Source organism: Carassius auratus, chromosome 27 (genome assembly GCF_003368295.1).
Source record: "Carassius auratus strain Wakin chromosome 27, ASM336829v1, whole genome shotgun sequence".
Lineage (NCBI taxonomy): Eukaryota > Metazoa > Chordata > Actinopteri > Cypriniformes > Cyprinidae > Carassius > Carassius auratus.
The window spans coordinates 7,358,490-7,383,325 of record NC_039269.1 but is presented as its reverse complement, the minus strand read 5'-3'; the positions used below and the strand labels follow the sequence as shown (position 1 = coordinate 7,383,325).

General features: G+C 36.7%; 1 protein-coding gene across 2 annotated transcripts in view; it reads right to left on the bottom strand.

Annotated features, from left to right (window-relative positions):
- Window positions 1-748: 748 nt before the first annotated feature.
- The window catches only part of ankrd12 (ankyrin repeat domain 12), a 46,135-nt gene continuing 22,047 nt past the window's right edge, over window positions 749-24,836 (bottom strand). The window contains exons 2-13 of one of the 2 annotated variants that reach the window (XM_026205548.1): window positions 14,282-14,395; window positions 13,922-14,072; window positions 12,419-12,490; window positions 11,736-11,882; window positions 10,390-10,593; window positions 9,613-9,755; window positions 9,257-9,404; window positions 4,464-9,007; window positions 4,265-4,363; window positions 3,610-3,753; window positions 3,238-3,333; window positions 749-2,146 (exon numbers count right to left, since the gene is read on the bottom strand). In XM_026205548.1, coding sequence (XP_026061333.1) covers window positions 1,961-2,146; window positions 3,238-3,333; window positions 3,610-3,753; window positions 4,265-4,363; window positions 4,464-9,007; window positions 9,257-9,404; window positions 9,613-9,755; window positions 10,390-10,593; window positions 11,736-11,882; window positions 12,419-12,490; window positions 13,922-14,072; window positions 14,282-14,341 — 5,994 coding nt within the window. In that variant the 5' untranslated portion in view covers window positions 14,342-14,395 and the 3' untranslated portion in view covers window positions 749-1,960. The remainder of the gene's footprint in view (window positions 2,147-3,237; window positions 3,334-3,609; window positions 3,754-4,264; window positions 4,364-4,463; window positions 9,008-9,256; window positions 9,405-9,612; window positions 9,756-10,389; window positions 10,594-11,735; window positions 11,883-12,418; window positions 12,491-13,921; window positions 14,073-14,281; window positions 14,396-24,836) is intronic. The other variant, XM_026205549.1, reaches the window with a different exon arrangement.

Genomic DNA, 24,836 nt, shown 5'->3' with positions numbered 1-24,836 from the left:
AGTGAATAAAAGGATCTGCCAAATTATTAAAGTTTCAAGAGGCCTCAACAGAAGCACAAGTGTCGTAGTAGTTAAAAACACTGCTAATGCTGACTGAAAGATTGCTTCAATCTCTATTAACTATCCAACAATAATAATAATAGCAATAATAATTTTCTTATTAAGAATATATTAGAATGTATATATAAATATAAGAATGTTATAAATAAAAATTCGAAGTTATTTTTATAATTTACTTTAGTAATCATAAAGAGTATTATTAATTTTATTAAATATTAACATATGTATATGGTGTAAATATGTATAAAATATTTATTATTATAAGAATACCATTTAAGAAATTTAATTATATCAATATCAGTATTTTATAAATATACATAAATATATATTAAATATAAATACATAAAATAATAATACATATAATTAAATATAAATAATAATATAAATAATGTAATTATAATAATGTTTTATAGATCCAAGACAATATTCATTCAATCATAGAGATTAATATTTAAATAAATAAATTTCTTATGGATAGTTTTGATGTTGATTACTATTGTTGAATCCGTTCACTTATGCCATCTACTGGACAAAACAACATCTGTATCCAAAAAGCTAAAAATGAATGTGCCCAAAATGCCCTGATTTTTGAGAATATCAGTTGAGAATTTAACTTTTCGTTAATATTCATTTGTAAATTCCAAGATTTAAAAGACAAAAAAGGAGAGCAAAATTTTTTTTTTTTTTGATTTCACAACCAATAAAATTTATTCAATTATATATTACAAATATGTACATCCTCATGTAACAAGTAAATATTAAAATAGACATTTTTAGAACCATCGCTCAAAAGGCATTACGTTGTAAAAAATAGGATTTGTTGTGATCTCACATTAAAACTGTAAAAGTAATGGTATTTTTTTTTCCTATTGAGAAACCACAACAAACGTTTCCTTTTTTTCTTTTTTTTTTTAAATGTGCGCAAGACACAAGGGACAACACACAAGAAGTGGATGTAACTAACAGACACAATGGCAGAAAAGAACCAGGACCACTTCAGTAAACCTCACCACGGTACAACTTTTTTTTTTAAGAAAGGGACGAACCTGCGAAAGCATGCACATTATAGAAATCACAAGTCAAAAAACATCTGCTTTGATGAATGTCAAAGGGATAAGAGAAGAATAAACAGAAAAAACAAAAGCATTTCAAAACACATGCTTAAAGAGTTAAGCGAACATCAACAACAACAACAACAACAAAGAGCTTCAATGTAAAAACAACTTTGGTCCATTAAACATTAGACAAAAAGTTTACAATCAAAATATTTAAACTTTTTCCCGTCCTCTCAGTTTTTCTTTCATTTTTTACAAGTTAAAAACAATAATTACATGGCTATTTACAAATGCACAATCAGTATGTATAAAATAAGTTAAAAAATGAGGAGCACAATCTATACATAATCTATGAACACTCACTGTAGAAACATGTCGGATTGAGATCTCTTTCTTAACGGAGGAGGAAAACCTTTCTCGTTGGTGGTCTTTACCCTCCGGAGGCTGGTTTTTCCGATGCTCGTCTGTCGACCCGTGGTCTACCGTTCTGGATGGTGGACTTCAGGGTTAAGTGCGTTTTAGATTAGGCCTGCAGTCTATCAGAGCCAATCTGGCGCTCATATGGTGAAGTGCATTTGGACCGGAACCAGAACAGCGAAAACAGACTGAACCAGTGATGACAGCTAGCCTGGAAGCGCAGCGCTCGTTTATGTTATTTTTATTTTTTATTTGAAAGCATCCGGTCAATGACATGTGCACCGTGACACATAAATACACAACATACATGCGCACGCACACCTCCGAGTCAAGTGCTTCGTGTTTTCGTCCTACGCTCGCGTCTTGACATCATCACTTGTCGTGGTCCGACAGCTGCTAAATCGTCGTCTCTGTGTCTCATCGGCGGGTCATATCGGTGTCAAGTCGAAGTCGTCGTTGACCTCTACGAGGGGGATGTAGAATTCGGAAATCTCAAAGATGCTGGTAGACTTGTAAGTGGCGGGATCAAGTTCCTGAAGCTTTAGCTGCCACTCCAGACGCTGAACGGCGTTTAACGCTGCTGCTTCATGCTGCTGACGCATCAAGAGACACGTCTGCCAGAAAACAAGAGATTCAAGTCAGTCATATAGGTACTGAAGTTCACTTATGTATGCATTAGACAGCAAAATATCAAAGCGGCATGTGAGCTGACAATATTGAAGCAGCTATCTTTATTTCAAATACATTCAAATTTATTTGCGATTTCATTATCTGACTATGGTTCTACAGGTCTTAAAAAGGTCTTTAAAGTCTTAATTTAGCCTTGCAGAAAACGTCCAGACTTAAATTGTCTTAAAAAAAAAGTGATGGCATTAAATGTGGTTTACATAAAATACAACTAACTCCTACTACCACTACTAATAATAAAGAAATAAATAAATAATTACAATCTTCCTCAGTATTATTTGTTTTGCTTTCCAATACAAATATCTAAACATCCTTAAATCAAGATACATTCATTTGAGATGCAAAACATATGAAGAAATTTAAGTAAAAATTAAGTATGTTTTAAACAAGAACAGATCTCTTAAGGGTATATTGGTTTCCCTTTAAGTTTTTTTTGCCATCTGGCAGATATTTGTTCTTTAATCATAGACTCTCTTTCTAAGAAAACAGGACTTTCTTATTTTGTCATTTTGCTTGTCAAGTAAATGCATCTTTAAGAAATATGAGACATCTGAAAAAGAAAACAAGCCAAAAAATATGGACACATTTTGCAGTGTGTTCATAAGCTACAGTAAAAGGTATTTCCATATTCTAGTGGTTAGGTGCAGAACTAGTCAAACCTTAAACTAGTTTTCATTTATTGTTCTTGACAAAGAAATTAAAAAGCAATAAAGGTCTGCAATAAAAGTTGTTTTTTGAAACTTTGAAGTGTTGCTAATATATTTACATTTAGAGACATGTAGAAAACATTGACTATATTTAATTAAATATTCTGCTTAAATATTTTTTACTTGATGTTAAAAATGACATAATTTTACCTTCATTAAAAAAGCAGGAACCCTGATCTTGTTGCTATAATTTCTTGTATTTTTTAGTGTGGCTAATGTGTTTAAATACTTTGGGGCCACTGTACCATGACATTTCTACAAATGCGAGTTGTGCGTTGCATTTAATTTAATAGTTATGTTTGCTTTTGTACCTTCAACTTGTCAAACTTGTCATCTACATCCTGAAGCCAAGACATAAACTGCCTCGCATTGAACCGATCTCTAACAGAGGTCTTTCCATCGTCACCCTGAAATGTAAAAAAAAAAAAAAAAGGAAGAAAAAAATTGTAAAGATGACTCATATGTTGCAAAACCAATTTCCTGAGGTATTGAAAGAACATTCCAGATTCAAAACAAGTTAAGCTCCATTGATGTGATTTTGATTGCAGAAAATAACTTGACAGATCACTGTTAAAGTAATGGAGCCTTTCAAATTAAATTTGTCGTACACTTGCATACATCAGTCAAGTTTAAAATGCTCTTGTTTTAATTTAAAATAACATCCTAATAATGTGGACACTTACCTGGATGTCTTGGGGCATGTTGTATACTTCGGCATCCAATAGGACTGTGCAGGCACTGAATGGAAGCGTCTGATTGGCTAGTGTTCTTGCAGCACGGTAATGAACTCTCAAAACCTCCTGCTCATTGGATACAATCAGCTTTTCCTGGAAGAGCAAATGCCTCTGTCATTTCCATGTCATTTTTATTGCAATCAAAATTAAATAATCTGAAGTTTAAAAAAAAAAACTATATATTTTTGATCTTAAATGCTTTTAAGCACAATTATATAATTAAGCAGAATCAAAAGTTTCTGTCATAATATTTAAAACACTTTTTTAATAAGAAAATAATACATAATTAGTTTGATTTTAGTAACTAAATGTCTGTAAAAGAGCTTACAAAACCTAAATATTATAAACAATACATCTGATAACATTTTACATGTAAAATAATAATCATTATAATATTTCTCTTTTATTTTTTTTATACTTTTTACAATACTTTTTACTATTTTATCATTACATATTTATTTATTTTCTTTTTATTATTTATTTTTAAAAAATTCTCACAAATCCCCTGAAGTTCCATCATGAATCCCTAGAGGGCCGTGGCTAGTTTGGGAAACCCTGATCTAGCGACCGATGTTCAATAAATATAATCTCGGTTTCCATTTACCCTTTCGATGCTGTGCTGCAGTCTTAGCTTCATCCGCACCACCTCTTGCTGTTTGAACATCTCCTTCAGTGGGTCGGGCAGCGAGGGAGGTGGCGTTATCTACAACAGCAAACAAATTGGCGAGCTTTTAGCATTTTTTGTTTTTCCGATATCAGCAAAAATGAGTTGCAATCATTAATTTCACAGAATGGAAGCATACCGTTGGGATGCAGAGCTTGCTGAGAGGGTTCCCATCCAGCAGATAGGACCCATTGAATGTCACATACTCATCGTAGTACTGAGGAGCTTGAGGAATGACACTACATAGTACTTTCCTCTTTTCCTCGATCTTCTTGCGAATGTGTAAGTATTCATAATAAGGGTTTGCTCTCTCTGTCTGGTAAGGCTGGATCTCTTCAAGCTTAAGTGCATCTACAATTGCAGCTAAAGACTGCTGCGTCTTTTCTTTAACCTGCTGAGCCGTAAGGTTCACTTGGGCTGTTGGTGAAACCCTAGGCATCTTTCTTTTCCTTGGATGGGTCGCCTGAATGTCAGCTTCTTCTTCAAGGAGGCGGACTTTGGCTCTGGCCCCAGATGAGTCGGAATCTCTCTCCACAACTGATATCGGGGAGGAACTTCCTGAGGTTGTACCACTGGAAGGCTCTGCTTGATGATCAGGTTGAACAGCAGCACCGCTTTGACCCTGTTCTACATTATCCTGAAGGTCTGGCTTCTCCTCAACAGCAAGCTGGTCTGATGCCTCTATGTCAGTTTTGCTTTCAGACAACGCTTGGGTTGTTGCACCTTCATCTGAGGATAAGACTTTTGCCACATCCGTTTCTGTGATTCGGTTCTTGTCTGAAACATCTTCAGAGACCTCCATGGGCTCCTCAGGGATCCTTTCTGGACTGGCACAGCGAGACACAGTTGTTGCTGAAGCTGCGTGAATTCCTTGCTCGTGTTTCTCTGGTTGAGCATCAACTGTAACCAATGGCTCACTGGAGAACCTTGAAGTACTTTCCTCTTGCACTCTTGCATCACCCTTTTCTGAATCCTCTTGGACACTGATTGTTTTCAGCAGTGGTTTAGTAGCTTCTTCAGAGCTTGATCTACATGAACCAGTAGATGTACCTGGAGTGCAATCTGTTTTGCTGATGTTCTCCCCACTCTTTTCCACTTTGTTCTCAGAAACAACCATGGGTTTCTCTCTTTGCTCTGACCTCAAACTAGAGTCAGCTGTCAATGTCTGTTCGCTACTGGAAATGGGGCAACTTTCCCACTGCTGGCTACTAGAATTCAAAGGTGCACTGGTTTCAGATGAATTTTGTGTGTCAGAAGACTCAAAAGGTGCAACTTGTAATGTAACATCTAGTGATGACTCCTTGTTGGATCCCTCTATAATTCCAGCATCAGGGATGTCAAGGAGGCCAACACTTGCATGCTCTACTTGACTATTAGTGTTGCAAGAACTGCTCTGCTCTTGCAAATGGGTCTGAAACACGTTGTTAGCCTGTGTGAGGCAACTTAGGTTTTTAGCACTAGACTCTAGCAAGTGTGATGAAGGCTGAACTGTGACACCTTCCCCTTCATTGCTAGTTAGACTTTTGCTTTCTGGAAGAGCACTAGTAAGACTTTGACTGCTCAGATTCTCCTGAAAAGGTGGCGAGCTAATCTCGGTTTGATGAACCGCAGCTTGCTCACTGCTTGGCTGTGATGCAGTACTGATTATCTGAGACTCTTCTGTCAGTGTAGTTTCAGCTGGTGGCACCTTGGCTTCTTCATCCAGAATAGCCCTTAAGCATGGGGACGCATGCCTACTTGATAAAGGTGCTCGATTGCAGAGAGCCGCTTCGGGAAGACTGCTGGTATCTTGAACAGTAGGTGATCTGGAGGACTGTACAACAAGGGAAGACTGCAGGAAAGGTGGCTGGGAATCTGAAGTGTCCATGTTCATGTCAGAATCATATTCAGTTGGTCTAGGTGTCAGTGTGGTTGCTTGACAGGAATCTTCTGAACTTGCCACAGAGATCATGGATATTGAACTTGACATTGCACCAGATTTTTCACTCTCTGGTCTCGGAGATCGACTGAGATTGTTTTCTACGACTTGTCCATTTTTCCCGAAGGCTTTCACATCCAGCGAGAGTGTTCTTCCACTGGTGGCATCTTTCAAGACCTTCTCGCGGTGCCCATCTGTCACTTCTGAGCTCTTTGACCGAGTCAGTTCCTTGGTTAGACAAATCTCACTGGATGAAGAGGAGGTTTTATTTTTTTCCTTAGTTTTCTGTTTCCCAGGGTCTATTCCTGGACGCTGCTTTAGCCGCTCGCGTTCCTTCTGCTTGATTTTCTCTAAGTGCTTCCTGTGCCACTGTTCAATTTCCTGGTCCTTGAGACTGAGCATGCGTTCAAAGCTGGTCTTCATGAGGTCATCATTCACCAACCTCTTTTCTTTGGGACGAGTATCCTTTAGATTAGGTGCAACCTTAGGTTTGGAGTCCACTTCACTCGGTTTGGGCTTGCTAATTTTGCCATCCCTGTTCAGCTGGGAACGATCTTTGTCCTTTTCCTTGTGTCGGTCCCGCTCACGGTCTCGATGCCTTTCAGACTCTCGGTCCCGCTCTCTTCTATCCCTGTCTTTCTCTGGAGGCTTGATTGCCTCTTCTTTTGATTTAGACGAAACAACTTTGTTGTTCTCACAAACGTAGCCTTTCTTCTCTTCCAATAACAATTTTAGATTGGAGTAGGATGAGGAAGAGGGGGTGGTCTCTTTTGATTTCTCTTTTTTCCTCTTGTCAGAATCTTTGTCCCGTTCTTTTTCTTTATTGTGGTCAGATTTTCCATGATCAGTTGTTTTCTCGGGGGCTTTGCCTTTCTTTTCACAACTTGTTTTATCTTTGACTCTGTGGTCACCAGAGGAGTGCTCTCTCTCAGCTCTTTTGTCAAGCTTGTCTTTATTCTTCTTGTTCTCTTCATGCTTTTTCAATAAAGACATTGCTTTGAGCTTGTCACCCTCTTTATGGCTCTTATCACTGGGTGAATGTGAAATATTCATTAATTTCTCCTTTTCTTTCCATCGATCTGTAGAGTTGTGAGGTTCAGTCTTGTCAGCTAAATGCTCAGATTTTACTTTCTTATCTTTATCGGTGTGTTTCTTATCAGACTTTTCAGACTCCCGATCCTTTGTTGGTGTTCGCTTATCATTTTTCTCTCGAGAGTACTTCTCTGGAGACTCCAGTTGATCTTGGTCAGTTGAATTGACAGTGACTGGTTTATCATCTACTTCTTCTTTCACTCCTGAACTGTGCAGTGAGCTGTCAAGAATTCGGCCAGAGCCAAGACCCTCACTACGTTCATCAACTTCATCTCCTTTTCCATCCTTTCCCCGCTCCTCTTTCAGGGGCACCTCTTTTTTCTCTTTTTTAATGGACTTGTCCTTTTCTCGCTCCTCTTTTGGCCTTCTGTCCTTAGTGCTGCTACTGCTTAAATGTTTGTCTTTAGACACCCCTCTTTCCTCTTTAACAGGCGATGAGTCTGAGGATTTCGGAGGAGAACCCCCAGCAGGCATCTCACATTTGCCTGCAAGTTCTTCATTTTCATCACTTTTGAAGAAATTCTCCTTCCAAAACTCCCGATCAAACTCCATGTTCCTATGTCCGTCCTTGCGTGCTTCTTTTTGCCGGTGACGATTCCTCTCGGCCTCATAGTCCCTATACTTTTCCTTCTCCTTATGTTTCAGCTTGTGCTTTTTTACAACTTTCCCATCTTTGTCAGTCTTCCTGAAGACAGCCTCAGAACTGTCCATACTGTTGCTTAGACTACTGTCTTTGAAAGGACTGCAGCTGCCGTCATCTCCATCCAAGTTAAGCTCTTTGTGGTGATGTTTGCTCTTCTCCTTGTGCTTGCAGCTCTTACTGCTAGAACCTTCCGTGCAGAAGTCAGACTCCGTGTAGTGGTTGTATTTGACGCCTTCCCCTGGACAGGATCCATCTGCGATAGAAACACAAGTCTTAGCGTTTTCCTGTTTCAGTGGAGTTGTCTGCTTGTCAGTTTGGCTGTGGTTCAGCTTTGGGGACTTGACTACAGACAGGTGAAAGAGGTGGACCGATGTGTCATCCTTTGTACTGAATGACATTTTGAATGAGTCCTCTTCCCTGACGCTCTTATCAGAATTGTCTGATACAGTTGCAGAGGAAAAAAGAAGGGTCTTGCTGTTCTCCTTCCCTTCTTCTCGGACCTCCTGGTTCTCCTTGTTTTTGCTTTGGCTCTTGGTCTTTTTCTTCTGTTTACCTTTTTCTTTCTGTTCCACTGGTGTGAGAGTCAAGCTTTCTTTCTTCGATCTACCATCCGTTTTGTGACCATCCACACTGACCAACCTGGTGGGCGAGTTTCTTCTTTCCGTTGGCTCCTCGGCTTCATCGCTAGAACTATCTGAACTACAGTAGACACGCAACGCCTTGGTTTTTTTAGACTTGCATGTCGGCGTCGACTGGCCGCTTTTGGTGCCTTGTTTGGAAGCATAGTGGTTCCTTTCCTTCTCCTCCTTCTCCTTTTGCCGTAGCTCTCGCCGTAGGATGTGTCGCTCATTTAGTGCCTTACTGAGGTCCTCCTCCTCTTCCTCATCCTTAAACTCGTATTCATCCAGCCCTGACATGGATGACGAGGCTTTCACTGTGGTCGATTTACTGTCAGAGTCTTTTTCAGCATCAGAGTACTCCATGTTCTCATCTACACTGGATGGATTCACTGAAGGTGGGTCCTCTGATTCTGTGGCATTCAAAATAACGAAGAAAAAAGGAATTAATAATACGCTATGACATTAGCATAAGGTTTTGATCCATTTCAAATGTTGACTAGTGTGTATTAAGGAAATGGATTTGACTTGGCTTGGATTTAGAGATTGCTCAGCATGTCTGACAGCATGCCGCAAATTTTGACAGCGCTTGCATTTAACCCGGAAAGAAAGAAAATAAAAGTAATGCCAAAAGGCAAATCTGCTGCCAACTGTCTCCGTACCTGAAGAGCTCTCTTCTGCTTCAGAGAGTGGGATCTCTCTCTTGAGTAACTGCTCAAGCTCCTGAGAGTCAGCAACATCAACCGGTCTCTCTCCTCTCTTATTGGCCTGGAAGGCATTGCCTCCATGACGCAAGAGCAGCTTCACAATCTATGAAGGTTTGGCAAAACATGACAGAGACACACACAGAGTTGATTCAGATGATCAGAAAGATTCACAATTACTACAAGTTCTTGCAACAGATATTTGACAACTTTGAAAGTTTAGTCATCAGTCAATAAATGTGTCCACTCTGACATAAAAAAAAAAAACAGTGTGCTCTATGGCCTAAATAATGCCTAATTAAGTAAAAACTCACATCTTTGTGTCCACTGCTGGAGGCGTCATGAAGCGGAGTGTCATCGTCCAATCCCTGCGTGTTCACTTCCGCTCCTGCACCAATCAGAACCTTGGCTACATCATAGTAACCAAGATTACACGCTTCATGAAGAGGCGTCCAACCTGAACAAAAGGACAAACCAATATGAGCTCATAAGCTTCTACAATTGGAAGGAAAAATAGAAACTTATAACCCTTATAACCACTTATAATAAAGACGCAAGTTAAGGCCTTTAAATGATCAACATGATCTAGACGTTGCTGTTGCACAATATACTCCATGCATTCTGTCGTCTGATTGGTAGTTTATACTTTTTTTTTAGCAAGTAAAAGTCCTTTTAGTGCAATTGAACGAATGTCCTGCTTCAGCTCATGCTTCATTTAGCTATGTGCTATGAAATCTTTACTGATTTTAAAATAATCCTTTTACTAATATTTCAAGATGAACACTTACTGGACTGAAGCATCTTAAGAATACCTGACTGTCCATAAAATCATGTTCAAATATGAGTGTCAAATATGATCATCAGGCTGTTGAGGAAAATTCATTTCTAAATAATCACTGTAGCCACCATCATATCCAAAAATTACATTTATTAATTTATGGTTTTACATTAGCAACAATACCAGCAATGACTACATTACATAAGCAATGACAACAAAATTGCATAAGATTATTTAATTGCATAAAACATTAATTACAGACCGCTTGCTATCAGGTGACGTGGTGCTATAAATGTGCATAAAACAAGCTCACCTGCAAAATCTTTGACGTTCACATCCGCTCCGAGCTCAATGAGTTCCTTCACCTGCTTGACATCTCCTCTGATGGCGGCCATATGCAGAGATGTCTCTCCTCTCTCGTTCCGCTTGTTCACTTTGTCCTTCTGACGTGAGGACGAGCTGCTAGCGATCTTCTTCTGCACCGCCGGAGATTGAGAGGGGTGGTTCGGTGTGGTGTCTGAGATTACAAACCGATTCACCAAAACGTCAAGATCATGAGGTTTATCTCAATTGTCAATCTGACCTAACTAGACTACAAAAGGAAGTGAGTGCTCTGATAAAAAAAAAAAAAAAAAAAAAAAAAAAAAAAAAAAAACTGATTTTATCATAACTCACAGATCATAAATAAACTGGTGACTGCAGGTTTGAGATAGCGTTTTTATAGTTAGCAAAGATTTTTTTTTTTTTTTTTTTTGGGGCATTTTCACCTTTAATATGATAGGACACATAGCTAAGACTTTACATTAAAACTAATAGAAATAATGATTAAATAAAATAATACAAAAATATTAGGCTAAAAATGCTTAACCTTAAATGAAATGAAAATTACATATGCTGTCTTGCAACTAACTAAAATTACTAAAACTTAATTAAAATTTTAGTTAAAATGAATTAAAGCTAAACAGGAAAAAATAACTATAAAAAAAGACAAAGTACTAAAAATATTAAAACTATTTAAAATTTTAACTTGAAAATTTAAATTAAGCTTAAAATAATATAAATATAAGATTAAAACAAAATCAAATGTTGCCTTGGCATCTAATAAAATAAATCTGTTACAACTTAAACTATTAAAATTTGTTTTTACTGATTGAGAAAAAGTTGGAATGAGATGAAATATAAATATCAGATAAAACAAAAAAATAGATTAAATTAAAAATAAATAAAAATGCAAAAAACTGAAACGGATAAAAATGACAAAATCATAAACAACTAAAACTATTAAAAATAATTTTCATTAATTGAAACAAGCCTGAAATTAAATAAAAGATAAATATTGCATGAAAATGTATTTTTTCTTTTCAGAAATGTCGCTTTGGTAGCTAAATGAAAATAAGCTGAAGTACCAAAATTACTAAAACTAAAACTGACAAACTAAAACAAACAAAAAACAAAAACTGATGAAATGACAAAATCACAAAATTGTTAAATCTTTGAATTAAAAGGAAAACTGAAAATAAAATAAAAAAGCTAATTTAAAATATTAAATGCATACTATAATAGAACATAAATAATACTAAAATAGCACTGTTGAGAGAGTGAGACATTATCATAAATGAAAGGTGAAAAAAAAAAAGTTCTGTGTTCATCGTTTCCTACCTGGACTGTTGTCTCTCGCCGTCATCTGCATGACAAGTGCCATCTGCTTTCGTTCTGATAAAGGGTAGCCAAATAAAATGTTCACAGGGGTTGACTTCTTAGCCCCCGACTCCTTCTTAACTTTCTTCTTCTCCGGACCATCTTTGTCTGCAGTGAACAAGAAAAACAAGGAACAGCGCATGAGTACATCTCTCCTCTTCTACTGATGCATCTCAGTTCCTGAAAACCTCGACGTCTGATACAATTTATCCCCTTTAAACAAACAGCAGAAGTGAAAAACAGCGTAGGAAACTCTCCGACCTGAAAGACACATGCATTAACCATCTAACGCTGTTCCAACGAGTCTTTGTGCGCTACTGAAATGCATGCGATTGAGACAGATGCACCGGAGAAACCAAGAAAGTGTCAGTGTGTGTGCTCTCTTGAAACGAATCGAGGAAAAGCACAAAATTCCCGCAGAATGATGTAACCAAAAGTCTAGGGTCTCTCTGAGAGTGAAGCAAAAAGCCTAGCAGACAGATAAGGTCATGCAACAGCAGTTAGTGTATTCTAACGGAACTTCTACTCGTTTCAGCCAGAGTTCTGATACAGAGGGAGGCTCAGGCGGAGACAGATAAACAAATGAAACCGTGATGCGTCTTGGACCGTTTGCAGCTGCTGGCGACTTTAGCAGAGGCAGTTACCTGCGTATATCCTGCAGGGAGGAAGTAATCTTTCTCCCCACGCATCGCTCGACTGCCCGGGGTCAGAGTCATCTACAGTGCAGAAGCAGAGAGGCGAGAGGAGGAGGAGGGAAGGGGTTCAGGGTTCGAGAGGTGGATGGGGAAAAGGGTGGACGGGAGAGCAGAGCACTGATTACACCCACAGGCTCCGCCCCTCACTCAAATGACAAATCACAGCACAGGATTCAAAGATTCCGTGATGAATATTAAGAGCCACGGATGACATCATAAACCCAAATCCATCAAAACAAGGGGACAAAGAAGTCCTCAAAATTATACATTCACAAAGAGCTTCTGAAAATCTACAATATTTGTTTGTTTATATTAATGCTATTTATGTAAACTAAAACGATTAAAAATTGGTTATTAAACAAAATTAAATTAAACAAACTTCAAAATTAGAAATGTTGCATTGGCAACTAACTGAAATAAATGTAATTTGCCGTACTAAACTGAAACAAAAAATAAAGCTATATAGGAATATCTATAAAAAGCAAAATTAATAAAACAATATATGTAAGTACTAAAGCTGAAAATATAATTTATAAACGTTAATTAAAATACTAACAAATACTATATAATAGAACATATGGAATATGGAATATATCATATGTAAATAGTAATAAAACAACAAGGTTTTAAGCCTAGGCTTTTATATTTTGTTATATTTTGAGATTTTCACATAAAAGACAATAGTTATTTTAAGGTCATGCAACAGAAAAATATAAATATTAATTAACTATGTTGCGATGCCTATATAATTATTATACACTTTTACAAATTAAAAAGGCACAATATATTTTTTTGCAAAGCAAAATATCCGAAGTTTAGGATTTATTTATTTAAAAATTATGAAATTCTTAGTTTTCAGACACTAAATTCTGAAACGTCCTGCTCTGTATTTTTGCATTATTCCATAATTCTTCATCATTTTCACACGTAAATAATGCACTGAAAACAACACTAATATATATTACGTATCAGAAACACTTACAAAGTGTTTATAGTGTCTATAACACTTAGCGTTATTTGATTATATGTTGTTTTAATATTCTAAGCAGGATATTCTCATTCAGTCTTAATGTAATAATTTTCATTATTATATTGTCTAAGTAGTTTTTTCTTATATAATCAACAGTATTAAATGTATCTTGCTTTATAACTACAGAATTGACACTAAAACAAGAGATTTCAGGCTCCATGTAAAGTAATGACGAGATATATATATTTATTTGTATTACTCCCTCATGATCTTCTGCTCATTTTTAAGTCGAAGCTATTGTGTTTTTGAACGAGACCCATGTATTTGATGAGGCTGGCTTAACCGTTACATAACACCCTTGAATAAAAAAACCCTATGGTACAGCTTGTGCAATAAAAACAGGTCTTAAAGTGACCAGGAGGAGGCGGCAGTGAGGTACAGACACAAGCTACTAGTCCTTGCGGACCGAATGTTAAACTGACCCGTGTCCGAATCCCGCTCCTCGTTCCGGGGCGGACTGACGGTGAAGGACAGCTTCCGTTTCATGGAAGACTTTGACTTCCCGTCTTTCCCCAGGATTTCACTCCGATCCAGCTTCGGGGTTTTGGTGAACGGAGAGATTTTCTCTTTACTCTGAGAGAAAGAAAGAGACATTATATGATATTAAAATGAAAGAAGACACTAGCAGTCAAAACATGCTCTGTCTAACTTTGCAAGCACAAAACCTTGATCTGAATATAATAAACGGTTTGTATAACAGCATTACTGCTCTAAAAAGAAGTTGCATTACTGCTCTAAAAAGAAGTGTAAGGTCTTTCAAGTTGAGGATTGATCCCGCTCACCTTCTTCCCCGCTGTCTTCTCCACCATGGCTCCATCTCGGTCCGATCCCGGTTTGGCCATGGTGCATCCTCTGACTAGCTGTGGCAGCTACGGCTCACAGATTTCATCATGGGCCTGAAACACAAACAGACCACTTGTATGAGAGCTTGAAACACTGATACAATAATGAAACTTTTCACTAAATATGAATGGGTGGTGTTTTGGAACCCATAAACATGTTACTGGCATCGGATGCAGGAATCTAATTAAATAAAAATGTACCCTGTATGTGTATGTATATATATATATATATATATATATATATATATATATATATATATATATATATATATATATATATATATATATATACACACACACACACACATATTTAAGAAAAATATGTTTATATGAAACGTTTATGTTATTTATATATTAAATATATTTATAAATAAGAATTATACACATACATACACACATATATATATATATATATATACACATATATGTGTGTGTGTGTGTGTGTGTGTGTGTGTGTGTGTGTGTGTGTATGTAAATGTAAATATTTTCAAAATAAAGACATGCATGTGTAATTTTATATAATTTTATATAATAAGTATACACACCTATATTATTTTAACAATTGATTTTGGATGTGATTAATTGACAGCACACACACAGACACACACACACACACACACACACACACACATATATATAAAATAAATATTTAGCACATGATCTATGCTGACATTATTTATAGATCTCATTATGATTATTAATTAATGTTTTGAGCAAATATTGTTCTACTAAGACTCTGAAATCCCCAAAATCTCAGCAACCATAAAACACACACACACAACTTGGCAAGGGAAACATCTTGTTCACGCCACTGGAGAGAGACTTCAACTCAAAATCTATGGGTCCAAAAAAATACACGAGACAATCTGTCAAAGTTAACCTCTGTGTAAGGAGAAGAACTGAGACAGCAACAATCAATCAAAGTCAGGAACAGTTTGGCACTTCTCAAGCCTGTCTGACATCAAAGAGCACTGAACGAATAAAAGTGTACAGGAAATACAAGAAAGCTTCCAGGAGTGGTGTTCGGATTAGTTATTGAAAACCACTAATAACAAAAAAATTCAAAAAGCCAGGGTTCATGTTTGGATCATCCAAGTTTTATTTTCCTGTTTTGGAGACCATTCAGTGGGAACAAAATGCAAAAAATGCAGCCATATTTTATGACTATGCACTTTATCACTACATGGTATTAAAGGCAAATGATATTGCCATATTATCTTGTATATTATAATGCATAAATACATAAACACACACTGTTTTTTTTTTTGTCATATTTGATTGCTTAAAAGCTTTCTTGCTTTTCTTGGTCCTTCTATGGCTACAGTAAACCATGCATCTGCATATATTTTTATATCAACACAATAAAGAGCATAAAGAATAAAGAGTTGTTTACACATCAAAACAAGCTTCACATGAGCTGGCAGCCAAAACACTAGACCTTCATCTCTACATTATATTCTTCAGTTCTCTCAAAGCAACAGACGAGAAAGTCACCCATTAGAGAGCGTCTGACGCTGACGGTTGGATCTCTTCTGGGTGAAAGGCAAATCAGCAGAGACCCACAGACCTCAACAATACCTTCCCCGACAGACTAGAGCAGATGTCACGGAGCAGAGGCTCCTGGGAAAGAACATTTCCACGACACCTGACACCCAGCGGGATGGAGTAAAAACCAGCCTAGTCACTCCCTCTGAGAAAGACGAGGCGATGAGGAGAAAAGAGCTGCGCAGAGTCCACGTGCATCATTTTGTGTGTGACAAATGTGTTACAACTGCACCACAAGATTTCCTGTGCCAGCGTAAATACCGTTCTACACACACAGCCTCTTACACCCAATAATCCATCCTCTCATCTCTGAAGTTTCACCCTTACAAACAGGTTACAACCGGACTAATCAGCTTTTAAAAACAAGTTTAAATCACGCTTAAACCAACCAAATTTTTTGAAGTTTGTGCATTTTTGATATGGCCAATATTAACAGTTTAATAATTTCAAAATGATATTTCACACCCTTTGTGTGCACATCCTCCTATCAACATCACAAATAGCATGCTATTGATGCATTAGTCCTGATGTATCAGACTTTTATCATTTGAGTCGTATTCTATAGCGACCGGAATCGAAAACGGATTCAATGTAGCATCATTTTTCACACTATATTTACTATAAATATAATAGGTATCTCAGTGCACCCCTTAATGACCAAATGACATCCACTTGTTGAAAGGAAAACCCAAGGATCATTTTTGAAAATGGACCTCAACTACAGTAAATTGGTGTGAAAGGGCTTCACAATGTGCAGTTTTAGATAACACAAGCTTTTCAACAGTATATAAATCCTTCAAATAACTGTGCCTAAAAACTACTGATCAAATGTTTGGAATAATTTAAGATTGTTTAATGTTTTTTGAAAGAAAAACTGCTCACCAAAGCTGCATTTATTAGAATTCATTGAAGCTGCATTTATTGAAAAAACAGTCAATAAATGGTGTAAAATTGGTTTCATACATTCAAGATGAACATGAATCGGTCACTTTTTAACCAAATTAATATTAATATTAGTTTTATCAACAATTTTCAATCAAATTGCTAGTAAATTTTGCAAATAATTACAAATAAATTTAAAGTACACAATGATTTTAAAATGAAAGTCTGAAGTAGAAAAAGAAAAATGGCGTTTTCTCGTAAAACCCAATAATCTTTGTTTACAATTTTTATTTTTTATAGTTTGCTTTTAAAATAACATGCACTTAATAGGTTCCATTAGTCTTTTTATTTTACTTGAGTATTTTCCTAAAGCAAAGCTAACTAAAAGTTATCTTGTCTGCTCCTTCCATGTCTAACATAATCCGTTTAAGATTTCACGCAACTCTTCAAAAATGAAAAATTCAACACCAGGAAACAGCGTTCATTTTTTTTGTGTGCACTCTAGGTAGTCGTCAAAATGAATATTTCATGGGTTTATTCCCTCTGAAGTTCTTTGTTATCATGAAATCCCTCACATCCATGGGCCTGGCATCACAGAGAGACGTCAAACACTCTGAGGAAGCTTGGAAATATGGTTTTCTGCCCCAGAAACGAACCTCAGTCGTGATTACAATACGCTGTTTACATCACAGAGGCACAAAATAACATTCAAGGTTATTCTGGAAGCACACGGATGGAGGACTGTACCAGTGCATGCAAACTGCCAACTAAATTTCAGTGAACTTTTGGGAAGCAAATGACTAGGTTTATTCCTGCCTCTGAGACGTGAGATGAAGGCAAAAACAGGCATGCAGAAAGACAGGGGCCGGAGCCAGGGAATGGAAACACAAACAGAGCGCTCCAAACCCTCCAGCGCATGACCTCAGACTGCCACCTCTACTGGGACAACAGCAGTGGAACGACTGACGAGCCTGGTTTATTCTCCCAGAAGCCCCACCAACAAACCACCCTGTGTGGCATCACCACATAAACATCGAGCATGACGGCTCGGTGTGTCCTCTTGACCCAGACACGGACAAATAAACTACGTGAACAGCTTTGTAAAAGAAAGAAGAACAGAACAAATACTCTAAAATGGATTGTTCCAGAATGGATATCGGTTTAATTCTGGGTTTAAGTGGTAAGTTGTTCGTCGACTTCCGCTCTGTATTTGTATTTTGTAATATTTTATATTTATGTGTAATAAATAGGATTAGAAATACATAATTCTCAATTTGAATAAATTCTTATTTTAATTAAATTATATTGATTCTTTATTATCAAGAACTGCTGTTTTCAGCTGATGAAATGAAACAAAACTATTATTTGTAGGATGCCTGATAATTAATGGTCGACGGATATATCAGCAAGGCCGATATATCGGCTGGTATTTGGCATTTTCAAATATCGGCATTGGCCGATAAGTTTTTCTGCTTGGCCGATGTGTTGGCCGAGGTAGGACGTTTATTTTGACAGCACTGAGAATGGCAGCACCTGAATGCACACAGCTCACATTCTCCCAATTGCCATTGAACGCACAAACGTAATCCAGCAGCACCACTCTAAACAAACAACAGGAAACTGTAATCAAATCTTCAGAGGTAAACCGTTTACCATCGGCCAAATATTCAAATATTCTCACTTTTTTGGTGGGCAGGAACATTAAGGCAAGAAAAAAGTTTGCAAATGCAAACGTGGCTAAACTAACTCAGCGAGAGCATTTTTAAGCATTTGCTTCACCATGAGAGTAATTGACTTAAGTAAAACTGATTGTAAGCTAACGTCTGCTACAGCACCTGTATTGTATTAGGAATTGCGGTTTGAAGAACATACAAAAATAAGCTTGCGTAGCTTGAAGCTTTTGCGTTTATAATAATGACAGTCAATAATTAGTCAATGTCATAATTACATTTACATTCAGTCATTTTGCAGACGCTTTTATCCAAAATGAATAACAAATGGGGAATACATAAAGCGATTCTTATTAAGAGTAATGAAAAGTTTCAGGCATTTGTTCAAATAAGTACAAGCTAGAAAGGGAAGGAATAAAGTAAATGTTTTATGTTATTTTTGAAATTTATTATGAAGTCAAGTAGCATTGAAAGAGATGAGTTTTCAGCTCTCGCTTGAAAATTGTCAGGAATTCAGCATTCCGGATAGGGGTGGAAAGATCATTCCACCATCCAGGAATGGTGAACGAGAATGTTCTGGAAAGAGAATAATAATTATGACCTAGAAAGTGTTAATTATATATATATATATATATATATATATATATATATATCAGTGATGGAGTACTCGAGTCCTGGACTCGGTCTCGAGTCCGACTCGAGTCACTATTCTTTGGACTCGAGTCCGACTCGAGACTCCCTTCTCTGGACTCATGACTCGAGTCCGACTCGTGGACTGATGACTCGTACTTGGACTCGGACTCGGATTTGAGCATTCATCACGTTGTTTTTGACAAAAAATATTATAAAAAATGTTTCGTGCCCAAGACCGGCCGGGATCAGACACTGCTACCGCTTGCTCTCTTTGCTTGACAACACACTCACTGACGTCACTCACTTTATTTTTTTTCCAAAGCGCTCGGGCACTTGCGGGAAAGGATGAAGCTGATTGGTTAGTTCTTGTCACATGACCCGCGGTGCGCTTGTGGCATTCTGAAAAGTTGAGTTGTTTTTAACTCGTTGCGGATGCGTCTGGATGCTTCCATTATGAGCGAGCGTGCATACCGCGCGCCATTGGAAATAACGAACATGAACGTTACACACACACACACATTCACTTGAACACATACAAACGCACTCACGCTAAATCACTCATCGATGAGCATGAGAGAGCGTTTGTGTGTGAGTGATCACTCACACACAAACGCGCTCTCTCTTTCTCTCTCTCTCACACACACACACAAACACACACACAATCATTGTAATATGCACGTTTCATTTTTTTCGCCGAGTGTATTTCTGTAATACAGTGTTAAAGGATTAGTTCACACAAAAAATGAAAATGTCCTAATCATTTACTCCTCCCAATGCCATCCAGTATATCTATGGCGTTTTTTCTTAAATTAAGTTTTTTAAGGAAAACATTTAATGATGTTTTCTTCATATAATGGACTTCAATGCCTACCAACTCAGTTGGTTGCTACTGTTTTCTCAAAAAACTAAAAAAAAAAAATCCAATAAGGGACTCGAGACTCGACTCGGACTCGAACTCTGGTAATGGTGACTCGACTTGGACTCGACTCGGACTCTTCTTTGGTGACTCGGACTCGAACACTGAGACTCGAGACTCGACTTGGACTCGACAGTTGGTGACTCGACTACAACACTGATATATATATATATATATATATATATATATATAATTCACACAAATCTTAATTAGTAGCGAAAACTGTAAAAAAAATATGAAAGTCAAAATAACAAAAAAGGCTTTGACTTGAATAAATTACTTCGAATGATAATTATGACTTACAATATATTAAATGCATAGAAATATGTCAGTCAATTTTGTCTTGTATTTGTCCGTAATGTATTTTATGTAATTAAAAATATTTACAAATATTGATCACAATTCAGCATATATTAACTGGAATTATTAAAAAATTTCCCCATGTCTATGTATAATCTTTGTTGCAACATTTTGCAATGTAACGGCTAGGCCTGACACGAAACCAACTTTTTGTTGTGCAAAATATTACCCCAGAAATAATTGCAAAAATCGATATTTTTGCCATTTTACAGACCATTTTATGCCACTGAATCTAAAATAATAATGTAACAGCATAAAATGAAAGGCGGCCTACACACTTCCAAATGACAACAAACTTAACATTTTTGAGAATATTTAGATCGTAGAAATTAAGTATCCAAATATTAGATACCTTAAAAACCTTAATAAATAGTAAATAAACTCCTCACGACTTAACCACGTTATGTATGAGAAGCTGCAAAAGGCGCAATTGGAATGTACAAAACATGGTGACATAAATTTTAAGTAAATATAATGGGCAATATATTGCGTCACCAAAAATGATTGAGGTCATGTGCATATATTACGCGAGAAGTCGATATTGATTATTGCGACAGGCCTAGTAACAGCATACAAAAATAATCTTGCATAGCTTGAAGCTTTGTGTTCAAATACTTGCATAATGAAATATGTTTTGAGATTAAAGGTATAAACAACCAAACCTGTATGCATTTTTTCATCTGTGGAACACAAAAGAAAATATTTAGAAAAATGTCTCTTTAGTCTATACAATGAAAATCAATGGAGACCAATCAGTAGCAATGTTTACATGCAACCAAACAATCTGTTAACAATTTGATTGATGGCTAAATCAGACTGAAAAGCCTTTGTGTAAATGTTTAAATTGATCCGATTAATCTCGATCCCAATGAAACTTCGATCTAACTGGAAGCAGTGGTGTAGACCTGAAACATTCAGATCCATAAGAAAAATATTAATAATGTAAACGCTTGAATACCACTTTTTCTCAATCAGTTTTAAAAATACCTTAATATTGTAAAGTTTGGGATTCATATGGGGCCGGATTCACGAAACATTCTTAAGAATAAAATTCTTCTTAACTGCCAATTTCTTCTTATTTTCTAACTTAAGAAAAAAGATCTTCATAAGAATGTTCTTATCTTTTTTCTTAAGATTGTTCTTAAGACAAAACCTGAGAAGAATTCAAATTCTTGAAAATAATCTTGAATAAATCGTAAATAACTTCTTAAATTTAGGACAGCCTCAGACTTGTCTTAATTTTCCAAACAATAATAATTAATGAATTTATTGGGTTATTTCAAATTAATTGTTATATTTAAGCATTACAACAACAGCTACATATAATACACAGGAGGACTAGGGATGTGCATGAGTTTTGTGAAGGGACAGCGATGACTGTTAATGTAAACATGATCGCTCATGATTAGCCTGTGTGTGACGCTGCTTTTTGCTAACTTCAAAACTCATTAGCAACTCTAAAATGAGTCAGATAGGGAGTTTTAATTGAACACGTTAATTTGAGCTTATAAATACATAATCTTTGGCAGTATTCAGCTCATATAAATGCGCAGGACACATTTGCTGTAGAAGAGTGTTCTCAAAGACAATAGTGCGAGTTTAACAGCGCGTCATGTATTCATTCAAATAACAGCTGTTATTTTCTTAAGAAAAAAAATTAAGATGCTCTTAAGAATGTATTTGAGAACTTAAGAATTTTATAAGAATTGCATTTAAGAACATTCTTACGAACTTCGCGGAATTTATCTTAAGAAATTTCTTAATTTATTTCTTAAGAAGATTTTCGTGAATCCGGCCCCAGAACTTTAAGAATCAGACCGACAGATATTGTACACATAAACATAGCTAATGTTGTTTTGGCCTTTCATTGTACAGATAAAAACAGTATAATCAAAATGTACTGTAAATAATTCTGAATATATTTTTGTTGTTTCAAAGAAGTCATACAGGTTTGGAACGATGCGAAGGTTGAGCTAATGATCCCATAATTATTTTTGACTGAATTTTCTCTTTTTAAATTTGCAATAATGGTCTGACAGACAAAAAAATGATGGGTGTGGCTGTAATTATTACTAAAATGTACCAAATAATTATTTAATTATTATTACATTTACAGTGTGAAATTTCTGATACTTCCTGTATGATGCTGTAAACACACATATGCTACGATACATCCTATCTGTAAGAGTCCAACATCCCAGAATTATTTACGCTCATATCTGCTATCTCAACAAAAAGGTAATTCATACCCCTGGACCACTTTTTTTTGTTTTTATAATAAAGGTGCTGCTATCCACAGCGCGCACTGCAGTCTGCTATTCAACCTCTGCAATGCATCACAAGACAATATCCAAAGCCCTGAAACGCAGTGCATTTCTAATATAACCGTCGCATGTTATAAACACCTTCATTTTAATGTGATCCCACAGGTACAATATAACACCACCATACCTGCTTAATTGCTTTATAAAACACATAATAAATAAATTAACGATGCAAAAATTCATTAAAAAGCTTTTTTATTAAGCAAATTCATTAACAGGCCTCAGTACTCAAGAGAGCAATACTGTATCCTTCAGATGTATGAGGTTTAAACTGGATGTGCTATTATTCAGGTATCTAGGTATAAGCACAAAGAGAGTTTAAGTGATGATAACTATTTGCTCTGCAAGATTCTCTTCAAATTGTTGCTCTCAAAAAAATAAAAGCGACTGTAAAAGCAATGCACCAATGCAACACATACTTGCAACGTATGCATTTAGAGCTGGAAATCTTTTAAGTGGTTAAATGGTTTACCTTGATATTAAAGTAAATTTAAAAATGATGAAAACTAAAGTGTATATAAGTCTTACAGACAGGTAGTGTGCGAATGAATTCCATTGATGCCATGGGCTATATTTTATTAGCGCTCCTGCTGTACATGACATTTTAAAGATGAAAAACGAATGCCTTTCGGATCCAAAACTGACAAAATACAATTCTATGGAGATATGACATGGTACGTTCATAATCATGACTGTCAAAATTGGCACAAAAGATTGGCTTGAGTCAGAATTCGACTTGATTTATATGGATTTTTGAAAAGAAAAAAAAAAATAATTTCACAAACTTTTATAAATATTTACATAATCTACTCTACACAATAATGCGGATTTTCCAGTTTTTCAACATTTCCCATTACTTTTTTGGTAATTCTGTGATATTCTTCCATATTCACCATGGAAATATCAAAGTAGGATATAGATATATATCAAAATAGCATTGCATAGAATCCCTAGTAATACCACTGCAGTATTTTTGTTCAAGTTCAAGTTCAAGTCTGCTTTATTGTCAATTTCCACATGTACAGTACATACATGCAGAGAATCGAAATTGCGTTACTCTCAGACCCCGGTGCATACAGTTAACATTTACATTAAAGCCTAAAAAATAACTAGATCAAATATAAAAATGTAGAAACAACTATACAATAAGGGAATGATATAAAAAAAAAGAAAAAAAAAAGACATATAATAAAATTAAAAATAAAGTTAAATAAAGCAGCGCAAGGCAAATGACAGATATAGTGCAAATCAATGAAGTGAACAACAGTGCAGTTAAAAGATTTTTTTTTAGTGCAAAAAAAAATCACTTATTAAAAATATCTTATTAAGTCTGATTAAAGTGACAAGTGACCAAGAGCAGTTATTTTATTTAACCGACTGGTGAGGTAGTGGAATGACGTCAGTTCCATGCCGAATGAGGTAGTGAGCAGGACAATGCTTGCACAAGTGACTAGTGCATGCCATCATATAATAATTAATCTGTGTGGAGGGGGGGGTTCATAGTTCAATGGTGCCTGGGGAAGAAGAGGGGAGGGGGGGCAGGTTCGGGAGGGAGTTAAGCTTCCTGACAGCCTGGTGGATGAAGCTGTCCTTCAGTCTGCTGGTCCTGGCCTGGAGACTCCGCAGTCTCCTCCCTGATGGTAGCAGGCTGAAGAAGCTGTGTGATGGGTGAGTGGGATCACCTGTGATGCAGAGGGCTTTGCGGGTGAGACGTGTTCCATATATGTCCTGGAGGGAGGGGAGAGAGACACCAATGATCTTCTCAGCTGCTCTCACTATGCGTTGCAGAGTCTTTCGGCAGGACGCGTTGCAGGCGCCATACCACACAGTGATGCAGTTCGACAGGATGCTCTCGATGGTGCCTCTGTAGAAGGTGTACATGATGGGGGGTGGGGCTCTGGCTCTCCTCAGTTTGCGGAGGAAGTAGAGACGCTGTTGTGATTTCTTGGCCAGTGCTGCTGTGTTTTCAGTCCAGGAGAGGTCCTCTGTGATGTGCACACCCAGGAACTTGGTGCTGCTCACTCTCTCCACAGTCGCACCGTTGATGGTCAGAGGAACGTGCTGAGTGTGTGCTCTCCTGAAGTCTACAACAATCTCCTTTGTCTTCTCCACATTCAGAGACAGATTGTTGTCACTGCACCACTTGGCCAGGCGGCTCACCTCAC